At 51.6% G+C, this 12902-nt stretch overlaps 1 protein-coding gene across 3 annotated transcripts in view; it reads right to left on the reverse strand.

The window, feature by feature from the left end:
• Positions 1-4144: 4144 nt before the first annotated feature.
• Fubp3 (far upstream element binding protein 3) overlaps positions 4145-12902 on the reverse strand; it is a 47613-nt gene continuing 38855 nt past the window's right edge. For 2 of the 3 annotated variants that reach the window (XM_036184008.1, XM_036184007.1), the window contains 7 exons: positions 10118-10278; positions 9301-9374; positions 8977-9048; positions 8781-8854; positions 6883-6954; positions 5860-5987; positions 4145-5443 (listed from right to left, as the gene is read on the reverse strand). In XM_036184008.1, the coding sequence (XP_036039901.1) occupies positions 5435-5443; positions 5860-5987; positions 6883-6954; positions 8781-8854; positions 8977-9048; positions 9301-9374; positions 10118-10278 (590 nt within the window). In that variant the 3' untranslated portion in view covers positions 4145-5434. The other variant, XM_036184006.1, reaches the window with a different exon arrangement.

Here is a 12902-nt window from a genome sequence, read left to right on the forward strand (position 1 = left end):
TTGACCAGCTGTCACCCACTTTACTATGAGGGTGGATCTGGCTGGTCTGGCTGGTCTCTCCCAGGGACTGGCTGCAGGGACTGTGGGGGCGGGGGGATAGCGGGGTGCTGTATTCAGATCAGTTTGCCCCTGCTGCCTTTTTTTTTTTTTTAAGATTTATTTATTTATTATGTATACAGTATTCTGTTTGCATGTATGCCTGTATGCCTGCAGGCCAGAAGAGGGCGCCAGATCTCATTAAAGATGGTTGTGAGCCACCATGTGGGTGCTGGGAATTGAACTCAGGACCTCTGGAAGAGCAGTCAGTGTTCTTAACCTCTGAGCCATCTCTCCAGCCCCGCCCCTGCTGCTCTTGCAGGAAGTCACCATGGTGGTCAGAAGTCACACCTCGATCATTACTGACAGGTGGTTCTCGCCACCTGCTGTGAGGGGCTGAGGTGGAAGGAGGGGACAGGGTGGTCCCACAGAGGCCAGCGAGTGTGTCACTTGTCTTCTCCTAGCTGTGACTCAACACCTGAGAAAGTGACTTACAGGACACGCTTCTTCCGGCTGGAAGTCTGAAGGTACAGTCCACCATGGCAGGGAGTTTGTGGAGGCAGGAGTGACTGCATCTGCAGTTCATGCTGGTTCAAAGCCTGCTGCCTCCTTTTCCTTCAGTATGGGACCCCAGCCCGTAAGGTGAGCTGCCACACCCAAGGTGAGTTGAGTCTTTTTCCACAATTAAACCTCTCTGGAAGTGCCCTTTCCCACATCGGCCCAGGGTTGTGTTTCCATGGTGATTCTAAACTCAGTAAAGTTGACACTGAAGATGACCTTCACAAGGAGTTCTGAGGCAAGGCTGAGGTCCGATTGTTCACACCCTGCACCCTATTTCCTGGGTGGACTGACCTGCTGGGCCCCCCTAGAATCACTTTAGGCGTCCCTCAAACAGGCTCTTTTCTGTCTACATCAAATGGACAGGGTAATGCTCTTGCATGCCACGACAAGATCTCTCTAGGGCGGAGTGGAGCACTTCCCTCAAAGGGAACCACACACTGGATTCTCCTATAGTAAATATGGAACTCTTACTCTGAGGGCGGGGTCACATTTTCTGTTGCTAACAATAGAATGCTTGAGGCTGGGCGAGGCAGAATGACTGGTTTTGCATAAAGACCCTGCATCTAGGTTATAGAGCCAAGAGTTTGGCTAACAGGCCCGTGGAAGAGAGAACAGGAGGCCCCGTGACCCACTGTGGAGAGAGCACACCTTCTCCTCACAGAAAAGCATGCATTCCCCTTAGGCTGCTGATGGTGGTCACATTACCACTCAGGTTTCAGAGGGGTTAAACCACGCGCAAGCTACAGCAGTGACTACGTTTGGCTTCCAGGGAGCCAATGTAGAGCGGTCAGTGCACAGCACGCTTCAAGCAGGTTTCTATACTTAATGTGTGTTTGTCTATATAGTTGTGTGCATGTAAGGTTGTTTCTGTGTGTGTGCTTATAGATGTGCCTATATTTATAGGTGCATGTGTGTATCAATTTCGACCCACCAACTTCCATCTCAAGGCCACAGCACTAACTCAGGCTGGCATGCAGACTCTCGAAGTGCTCAGTTACCAAACAGCACTTGCTGGCTTATCCTGCTTGGGTTTAACAGCAAAATCACCAACAAAAAGAACATGGTGGCATATACTTTTAGTCCCAGCACTCGGGAGGCAGAGGCAGGTGAAGGACAGCCTGGTCTACAGAGTGAGTTCCAGGATAGCCAGAGCTACACAGAGAAACTCTGTCAAAAAGGCCACACAATGCTGTCTGGCTGAACAGTAACACTGTTTGGTCCATGAGCCACTGCAAAGGTGTATGGTTTGGGGTTTCAAATACATCTTGGTGAGGTGAATGGCAAGTGACTGATGTGCCTTGGGGCTTGGCTTGCCCATGGCTGCTGCTCAGCTCCTACTCTTAGGACAGCCTCTCTGCCTCATCTACCTCACTGGGCAACTGTCTGGAGACCATCAGCTCTATGATGGGCAGTCTTGGCCTTCCTGCAGAAGACCTGGCTGATGGAGAGCAGATGACATAGCACCTGCTCCTCTACCTCCCAGGCCTTGGCCCAGTGTAGAAAGGGTGAACACTTCTTAGAGAAGTTGGAGAAAGGTTCAAGACAAAAAACCCAAGATAACCACTGCTTGAAGCCGTTTGGGATGTCTCCGCTTCCTTTTGCAAGCACCCTGGCCCAGCAGTCCTCTGCGGAATTGCCAGGCCACTTTCGGGCCATTAATCGGAGTCCTTCAGGAGCAGTTGCATTAGTCCATCCTAAACCCCAGCTGGGCCCTGGAGGGCTGGAAGTGGGCCTGGGAAACAGCAGTGCAGGAGCCAGCTGGAGCTGGGGCTCCAGGGTGTCCAGTGCACCTTGGTCTGGGCACTGCAGCATACCATCTGTGCTCCTGTGGGGCTGTAGGACAGATACATGGATGGTCACCACGTGAGAGGGCCCACTAATGGACAAGACCACCTCCTACTTGAGAGGTCAGGGGCAGGGGAGGTGCATCCCATGGAAGATGGATAACTCCTCACTCGTTCCAATTTGGGTGGGCTAGGTCAGTTCAAGCCGGGGTCCTACTGAATCCTGTCTGTGGGCCGAGCCACTGTGGGTGTGGGGCAAGCCCTTGAAGACAGACCAGGCACTGCCCTCCATGATGACCATGCAGCTTTCTTAATGGAACACAACCGCTGAACTTGGTACATTTCAAGCACTTTAGCTTTCCAGGACAGCAGACTGCTGATGGAACCCATCTTCAGAGGGCGGGCGCCATGTTAATGAGAGGCCAAATTTCATATGCTTGCAAACTTTCCCCCCTGCGGCCTGCTGCTCTGCACACCCCACCCCCCAACAGAAGACTGCATCAGAAGGAAAGAGAGATTTCCATAATTTATAGTACGGCATTTCACTGGGGACAAACGCTAATCTGTACTTACCGATACATTTAAGAAAATGCATCCTCCCGCAAGCCTGCGCCATTTACGACTCTTGGCACAAACCGCAATGCTCAGTCTTCAATTAAGGGACACCTTAGGGTTCATTATCACACAATTGCTCCCTGTGAACCATGCCAAATGCTGTTTTGGCACTGAGCTTGGAAGATGAATTAGAAGGAAGTCTTCCCTGTAATGCCCTCTCCAACTCCCATTACCGTCATCAGCGCTGATGCCCTCTTGGCCGGCCCTCCCCTCCCCGAGTGGCTTTCACTATTCAATTTCTCAACGTCAAACTCGATTCTCTAGAGGTGTAGTTAAAGATGCCACATCTCCTTTTTGTCTTCCGGCTCTCAACAGGCCTCAGTGTGGCCCAGATGGGACCACCCCCTTTTGGGCCAAAGGATCCACAGAAGTGTCTTTCACTCCTGTGTGGTGCATGCGTGCACACCCCCTCCCCCCAAGAGGGTTTTCAGCAAGGACTAATGGGCCTGTTGTCTACACTGAGACAATCCCACAGCATAGAGGTACAAGGTGAAGGTTGAGCCATGTAGATGCCCTGGCAAAAACCCTGAATTTCAAGCCAGTTGCTTCCAAAAGGTGATACAGAACAGGCAGCAAAGCTGTCTTTACCCCATCAGGTCCTGTGGTCAGGCCTGCAGTGGAACTGGGGTGGGCTCACGTAGTCAGTCCCCTTCTGTTTTCAACACAAGGCCTGCATCTGCTGCTGTCCCACCTGAGCCTGAGAGAATAACCACCACCCAACAGAGCACAGGGGAGTGGGGGTCTGGAGTATGCAGCAGCCAGGGAAAAGAACCCCCCCCCCCCCCCCCCCCCCCCACACACACACACACACACACACGGGAGGGTCTGTGTGTGTTTAGGTGAGTGCATGCCTGGTTGTGGGGCTGGAGGGTGTCAGGCTCAGGATGGGGTGCAGCCCCACTGGATTCCCTCCGACACCACACCCTCCCAGGCCCGGGCAGAACTCATTTCTCACTCATTTGCTATGACAGGGAAGACTGGTCCTTACTGTGGCCCTTAAGTCAAAAGATCTTGTGTAAAGCTACACCTAAACACCAGTTTGGCTTCAGAAGTTACTGTGCACCAACAGGTCGGGCTGATGCAGGCAAGGAAGTGCAAGAGCCAGGGGCCAGCAAACAGAACAGACGGAGAACACTTTGCCCACAAGGTATCTTGTGGAAATTTTATTATATAGAGTGTAAAATGAATTGTCAGTCAAATAAAAAGAACACTTTAAAAAAACAAAACAAACAAACATGCATAACATTTCCAACTGCCTTTTTAATAGTTAGACATTTCAAGCATTGTAAAGAAAACAAGAGAACTGGAAACTGTAACTTGAGCACATTTCAAACGGAATGTTCCTCGGGTCAATTCAAAATGCAAGAAAAAATAGCTTCAATTCCGTTTTTTTTTTCTTTAAAAATACATGTTATCTGTACAAGATACACTACAGTAAACATTGGAAATCATATTATCCCTTTTATTAAATCAAAATTATTTAACTCATACTGTGGTTAATACTAGATTTATTTATTTATCTAGTTAATTTGACAAATATTAAGAAAATATTTAAAAGAAAAAAGCAAAAAACACCTTGGAATTAAAAAATAGTTACTACATTTTTATATGGTTTAATGTCCACAGTGTTTGTTAAAAGTTATATTGAATTTCTTTTAATATTAAAAATAACAGTATTTATATTTCTGAGAATAGAGAAAGGCTTTTTGTTTTAAAACCAGCTTGGAGGTCTAGACACACAACTGCACCAGGTGGCAGACGGGCAGCTCACGTGAAGGTGGACTGCGTCTCTGCGCTACCCTCAGAGCACTAGAAATGACACAGCCCCAAGTGCCCCCACAAGGACCCGTCTCAGCTCACATTTCACATCATTAATTACAATACATAATAGTTCATCTTTGAAACAAAACAAAACAAAACAACGCAATAAAACTGGACAGCCAAGATACAAGAAATTAGAGGTGAAACACTTAATGAATTTACATTTACGAATATTTAAATACTGCTTAAATTTTTTTAAAAGAATTTGTTACAATACCACCTAAGACTTCCAAGCCATTTTTCTGTTGCAACAGAAAACAGAAACAAACAAACAAAAAAAACTGTAAATAAAAAGACACAAAAATAAAACAAACCCATTATTTGATGAAATGTCGAGACTCTGAGGAGAATTCGGGCACCTGAGCTCGCAGGCTTTGCTCCAAAAGAACCCCAGAGCTTACACATTTGAAGTAACAAAGAAATCATGACACAGAAATTACCAGCAATGTTTAGTAACTAATTTTCCCGATTTTTAGAAAAATTCTGTTAATCTAAATATAGTGTTTCACAGAACAAAACAAAAGTTCTTCATTGAAAGGTTTGCAAATCTAAAAATCTCTGTAACAAACAGGTTTTTCTCACACTGATTTCGGGGAAGAGCCGCTGCGGACGCCCATCTACTGCTCCTGTGGGGGGAGGGAGAGGGTCAGCACCAGCACCCACCCACCCACCTGATGCTGGAGTCTCAGCACACCAGGACATTGCGGAGGGTTTCTCCTGAGTCACCAGCTTCCCACAAGGCCTGAAGGTATCAGGTCCCCATGAAGGTGCCCTGTGGGAGCACCAGGCCCTTCCCCCCCTGAACAAAGGCCACAGCCCTTCAGGAGCAGCTACTAGAGTGGCCCTGGAGTTCACTGCAGATGCAGGGAAAGTCCAGCACTTAGTTACAGTTGGCCTACTAAGGCCCAGAGCTATAGAAAGAGCAGCACCTGAGCAAGCCCAAGGCTGGGACAGAGGGAGGCAGAGGAGATCCCCATAGCCCCTGGCACTAGGCAAGCACAAAGGCTGGGTGGCATCATGGCACTGGGGACTGGCTACAGACCTGGCTGTGGGCCTGAGCCTGCCCTAAGGTCTGCCCGTAGAAGGCGGCCTGCTGCCTGTAGTACTCGGCCCAGGCCATCGTGTAGTCCGGTGGGGAGCTGGTCTGTGGGGCAGCACTGGTGCTATGACCTGGGTGACAAAGGACAGCAGAGTTAAAGAAAGGGGGGGGGGCATAGAAGGCCCTTTTCTCTGTCCGTGAGGCATCTGCTCCCACTGGACCACTGCTGCCATTTGGGGCTGCAAAGGTGCTTGCCATATAAAGTGGCCTTCTGTTGCCAGCCTCTGCCACAGCCCACCTAGAAGCTACACTTCTAGAGGTCTCCCATATACCAACTGCCCGCCCAGCAACTCTGGGTGCCAGAGAATAAACACAGCCACAGTGGGGAGACACTGTAGTGTGGCACTCAGATGGTGATGGGGGGGGGGTTGGTGTTAAACAGGCCCTAGGTACCTGAACTCCCCCACAACCCCAGTAAGGAGGGAGACCACCTGACACCTGCCTGTCAAGTCACCAGAGGAGCTAATGGCCGAGAGGACTCTGCCTCCAAGTCCAAGCAGCTTCTGACAGCCTTAACCTGGGCCTTCCAATTGGCCAAGTGTTAGTTCTAGGTGCAAGACAGCCAGGGGAGCCCTACCTACATCAGACCCAGAACTGGCTTCAACTGGAATAAGCCTAGGCCCTTTGCTTTGACAATCACTCAGGGGACATTTCGGTGTTGGCATCCCTCAAGCCTGACTTGGTTCCTGGTATTGTAGAGAGAATGGACTTCCACAGAAAAGACAAGCCACCAGCACCCAGGGAAGGTAGCTCCCTTTCCTGCACTGTGACCTCTTGCCTGCCCTGACATGACCCCGGGAGACTGAGGACAATACAACCAGCAGCCATTGGCCATATCTGGCTTCCTCTAACAGGGCGTGGGAGAGAGATAAGGAGGGCACCCAGATGCAGTCCCAGCGGGGTGAAAACCAGGTGGCACTGGACAGCGAAGCCCACAGCCAGGCAGTGTGCGGCGGCTGCACTCACTCTGTTTTTTGTAATAGTCCTCCCAGGCCTTGCTGTAGTCAGGCTGGCTGCTCTGTGGCTGGCTCTGCTGGCCTGTGCAGAGAACAGAGAGCAGTCAGGCCCTGTTCATGGACTCCCACTCTGGCTCACTTGGGCTCCCGCTGGGAAGTACAGTTATCACTGAGCAAGGCTGCAACCAAGGTTATTAGGAGGCAGGGCTGGAAGCCAGTCTTCCTAGACCTGCTGGGCCTAGTTCCCAGGGACAGAGACAGGCCCTCAGGCTCCACGACAGCTCTGGACGAGAAAGGTGACAGGGTGGGAACTCCCCGTGACATGAAGGCACAGGTCTGGGGTTTGAAGCCAGAGACACACACTGCATATGCCAGGGGCAGAAACAACAGGCACCCAGCTGGGATCTGATCTTGACTAGCCTTTCTGCATGGGAACAGCACAGAACCCAAGACACCTTCTTCTCCAGTGTTGGCAGGGAGGCAGGAACAAGGAGATCCCCAGTGTCAAGGCAAGGCAGAATTAGGCTAGGGGCAGGTAAGCAGAGGGATAAGGCAGTAGGCCAGGGACAGCCTCTTCGGTGTTGAAGGGTTCACCAAGGCCCTTCATCTCTTTTCAGAATCAGTCTAAGGCAGACAGAGGAATGTGAGGAATGTGAGGAATGTGCCCCTCAACACAGCTCAGCTGTGTGGTGTGTGTGTTTGGTTGGTTGGTTTTTTGAGACAGGGTTTCTCTGTAGCTTTGGTGCCTGTCCTGAATCTCACTCTGTAGCCCAGGCTGGCCTCGAACTCAGAGATCTGCCTGTCTCTGCCTCCCATGTGCTGGGATTAAAGGGTATGCCACCACTGTCCAGCAGAGTGTCTTATTTTTGCCATGCCAATGAACTGCAGCCCAATGGCAGGGGAAAGGCTGAACTGCAGGGAGGAACAGCTTCTGTTTTCTTTCCTGCAATGTAGGGCTATGCACAGGACTGCTGCTTCCTGACCTATTTGTACACAGGCAGAGCTCAGGCAGACAGGTGGAAGTTGCCAGTCTTTCTTCCTTCCTCCTGCTCACCACCCACACCAATGACAAGTTCTGCTGACCCTGATACTAGTGCTCCTTTTGGGGGCACAGGAGAAGCTGCTTTCCTCTCAGGGCTTATTCTGGGAACACCAGGGCGATGGGATCACAATCCTGCCATCCTCCCGCCCGGGGGGAATGTACAGAGCACAACACTATTGACAGCCCAGCACTGTGCGGACACCAGTTCTACAAGGCAAGGAGACGGCAGAGTGCTGGAGAAGATGAGAACCAGGAACCCAGTGCGATAGAGGGTGGGCACTGTCAGGGGCACCTGCTGACAGGGAAGCACTGTCTGAGTCTGAGAACATCAGAGCACATCTGGATGTGGAGACACGGAGGGAGAGACTGAGCACTGCACAAGCCCCCTCTCTTCAGTAGCTTCCTGGCCAAGGTAGCCCTTAGCGGAGACAATTGTGTTGGTTTCCACAGAAGTCCAGGTGACAGGAAATTTTCAAAGTCACTGGTGAGAAGTGGGGTCACCTTGACAAAGAAGACTGAGGGGGCCCTCAGCAGGGCAGGAGGCTGCTTAGGAGAGCAGAGCCCAGGGAAGTCCTAGGCTGCAGATTCGCCCTCAGCAGAAAATGGAGACAGGAGAGACTCTTATCAAACCACACCCAGCATCGCTTCCGCCCCTGCCCCAAGCTCTGAGGAGGTCCTGTGAGCCAGGGACAGCAGCCTCATCTTCCTGTGCATTCACACATGCTAGGCCTGCTGGCCCCCTTCTCAGGGGGAGGAGCTAAACCAAGAGCAAGGCAGCAGAACACTTCACACCCCCAGTTCCCTGGATCTGTGAACCTCAGGAAGCCACCTTGGAGCACACCCTCACCCTCTTGTGAGTCACTTACTTGGGACTTGTGTGGGCTGCTGCCAAGCCTGGTAAGTGCTGCCCCAGCCCTGGGTCAGAAAAGCTGGAGGGCCACTGTGGATGACAGAAGAGTCCTTCGTGACAGCACGGGTCACACACCCTCCCCCTGCTTTCCGATCATCCTCTTTATTGACTCCCTCACCCTCTTACAGGCAGAAGGACAGGTAATCACCTACCTCACAGGGGTGCTGTGAGGGTTCCCGTTAACTTTAGCAGCGATGTTGGGGAAGCCCCTGGGAGGAAAGGCGCTGTAGGCAAGGGAGGAACATTGTTGGTTTGCAGGAAGGGCAGCCCTTTCAAACCCTCCCCTCTACCCAGGCAGTGTGTTCCCTTGGGAAGATGGAGCTCTGAGGCTTTACCCTGTCTGGTCAGTGATCTACAGAAAGGAGAGAACACAGTGATGTCCCTGCCCAGGACTTGAATAAGCACTTCTGAGGAGCAGGACAGAGGAGGTTAGACAAGTAATGGGCCTTCCATCAAGAGGGAGGCGGAGGACTCACTTTTGATGTGGCGCAGCTGGTGGCTGGCTGAAGGGGCTCTGTCCGAAGGCTGCAGGGGCTCCGAGGCCGGCACCCTGTATGAGCACAGAGGAGCTCTCACCCCCGGCACGTCACCGTGCCCTCCGCCAGGCCCGCCCAGGGAAGCCCACTATGGAGGCAAGTCAAGTGAAGGGGACAGCTCTGCACTCATACTAGCTTCCTTCCCCGCAGACAGTGTCTGCCTGCAGTGGTGGCTCTGCCCTTCAAGTGACCAAGACCATCACACAGCCAGTCCTGGCACCACCACGATTGCCCTGGCATGTCACCCTGGGGGAGGACCAACCTGCTTGACTCTCCCGTCAATTTAGGCTGGCCCAGGGCTCTTTCTGCCATTCTACGTCCCCATTGAGGTGAGCAGTGGCCCATCTGTCCTCCATCAACACTCCCTTTCTTTATCTGCTTTGAGGTGCCTGAAACTAAAGCCAGAGTCAATGAAAGCTGCCTGCAGGGCTGGTGGCCAGGGTGACGCCTGAGGGACCGAGGGGCAGTGCTGGAGGAAGATTGCTGTCCGGCTGCTCATCTATGCCTGCAAGGACATGCTCGGAGAGCTGACTGCTGGAGCCTTGGCCAGTCATGCCACAGGCTTCTTTGACTGCATCTGAGCCTGGCATTCCCTGAGCCTTGGACTTTCCCTTTGGCAGAGGAGAGGCTGCCCCCATGTGATACAAGGATGGAAAGGCACAGGACGCACAAGGTTCTGGGGGAAAACAGGTACCTTGGACATCCAAAAGCAAATCCAGCTAGTATAAGCCAGGTGGGGAAAGGCCCGTGTACGTACGCCAACTTTCTCATCTATGAGATGCCTGGCCACCTCGATCTGCTGAGGAGCACCCCTGATGGTAAATATCCGCAGGTTGGGGTCAGTGTTAGGAGGAGGGTTCCGCTGAAGCTCCACATGCGCACCTGATTGCTGGTTGATGTTTTTGATGTTTTCGCCCCCTGCAGGCAAGAGATATAGTTGACTGGACCAGAGGTGGCTTTGAGTCTGTGTGGCCTGTTTTGGGGAGGCTGGGAGGTGCATGCTAACTCTTGCCCACAGATAGCCACTTTCTTCTGCTTAACTGCACAAGGGCCCTGAGAAAATTCAGGGCTTCGTCTTTTTTTTTTTTTTTTGAGCTGAGGATTGAACCCAGGGCCTTGCACTTGCTAGGCAAGCGCTCTACCACTGAGCTAAATCCCCAACCCCTAGGGCTATTTGGCACGAAGATGACCATTTGGAGCTGGACGGAGGCCTGTGGCCACAGGGCCCTATAGAAGGGTCTGGGCCCAAGGCCCTTGGATCTGCCTTGAAATCCACCCAGAGTCACTGTGAGAATGGAGGCCTGGTGGCCCTACCATACACAATGGGGCCTTCAGCCTAGGCAGGGCTGCCCTCCCTCCACAGGTCAAATGGACGGCTACAGGCCCCACCAATGCCTGGAGCCCACTCTGGCCTTCAATACCACACCCTGTTCCCTCTCAGGTCCCTCTGCCTCGGTGGGGGATGGGTCCAGACAGAAGCAGTACAGAGGGGGAGGAGGCAGGGCACAGGGCCTAGATGGAGCAGGGTGATGGAAAGTTAGTTGTTCTCTCTGAAAACCGGCAAGTCTCAGTCTCTTAATAAAATGTGCAGAACAAAAACTCTACCAGCCAGTGAACAATGACCCAATTCTTGTGAAATTTCACAGAACTTACGGGTCCACTACATCAACTCTGTGGGAGTGGAGTATAGCCAGAACACAAGGAAAACCTGGAGCACAAGTCTTACAAAACTGAAGAAGATAAAACATTGAAGGTCTGGTGGTGTAGAAGAGAAGGGAGTCCACGTGCCCAAAAGCAAAGCCCACGGCTGTGCTATGTTGGGTTGCCCCTGCCTACTTCCAATGCAAGCCAGCTTGAAATGACATGTGTAATACACCGAACCTCCCCTACTGCCTTAGCAGATCAAAGGTCATCTAAGCACACCACCAAGTGAATGTGAGGCGGCTGTGGAAGAGAAAGAGGACAATGACAAGCTTTGTCTTTATTTCACCCCACAAGTTGTGGTCATGTAACAAAGAGGGAGGTGAGTCTCAGGGAGCCTTCCTGAAGGCGGGGACAGACTAGAGGCTGATAGCTGAGTGTTTGCTGCACGCCCAGCAGAGCTCCTGGGTCCTTTTCTCAGAGGCCGTAGCCTTCATCATCTCTGCCCCATCAAGAGTGAGCAGCTTTGTTCCCAATCAAGTTTTGGAGATTCAACGAGGACAAAGAAGAAACAGAGACCATGACCACAGGCACCTGCACCAGCAGGCAAGAGCAAGTGTGCCTGAGAACGAGGATTGGCAGCCCCCAAACAGCACATCCCCCAGCAGCCCACTTTAGCCAGGCCAGCAGCCCAAGATGCTCTGCTGGGACCTCAGGAGCATGCTAATCGGTATGGAGGCACTGTAAAACTGCATGGGGCCAGAAGGAGTTAATTTAAGTTCATCTTCCTTCAAAATGAGGTCACTAGTTTGGCACATGGTGGCTGTCTTGAACTCATTCAGCAGCCTGCTCCATTCTTCCACCTGATGGGGGGCAGAAGTGACCCACCAGCGGCTGGCTGGATGTGAAATCGTAAAGCAATTAATCAAAGCTGCTAAAAGGCCTGGCTGACAAGGGCAGGGCTAGCCAGACTATCTGTCAATGTTGCTGTGTTTATCATGGAAATCCAGCAGGGGCCCGGGAGGCTGTCCAAGAGCAGAAGCTGGGAGAGCTCTGCCTGGTTGCCTGGGCTCTCTCCATCAGCCACATGCTTTTCCCAAGAAAAGGAAACCGCTCACATGAAAGATCCTCTCCATGGCCACCTTAGCTTATAGTGGATCCCAGATTGTTAGTGAACACAGGGACAGGGTGCCAGCACTACTTCACTCTGTTATCACTGCCCTCTAGGCCCTACTTGGGTGGCTCTGTGGAGGATGGACAATGATACCACCCCACCCCACCCCCACACACACAGATGGGGTGCTTCTGCCAGGGTTTGCTGAGACACACTCAAATGAAAATATCACTGACAAGATGGTTTTCAAAAGGCCAAGACACCTATATCTGATCCCCTAACTATAGGTACCAAGTAAATGCAATCTCTTAGCACTACTGTCAGCGGGCTGGGTGGGGTGTAGGAATGTCTACCATTCTAAGTAGCTAGCAGGATCAATGACACATTTAGCAGCATGTCCCAGAGAACAAAAACAAACTACCCCATTTGTCACTATGCTGCGATTTCAGCAAGAGCACAGGTTCTTAGCCTGTTGGTTATAATCCCCAACAGGGGTCACATATCAAATATCCTGCACATCAGATATTCACAGTATGACTCATAACAGTAGCTATGGAGTAGCAATGAAATGATTTTATGGTTGGGATCACTACCACATTAAGAAATTAAAGGGTCACAGTGCTAGGAAGGTAGAGAACCATTGACCTAGAGGCTGAGACAGGAGGGTCACAAGGCAGAGGCAGTCTGGTCTCAAACCAAAACCCTCCTCCATTATTCTTACCATCCAATAATCTGAAAGACATGGATACAAGAGAGTATTAGGGGAAAGAGCACAGACACTCCCCTA

Source organism: Onychomys torridus, chromosome 4 (genome assembly GCF_903995425.1).
Source record: "Onychomys torridus chromosome 4, mOncTor1.1, whole genome shotgun sequence".
Classification (NCBI taxonomy): domain Eukaryota; kingdom Metazoa; phylum Chordata; class Mammalia; order Rodentia; family Cricetidae; genus Onychomys; species Onychomys torridus.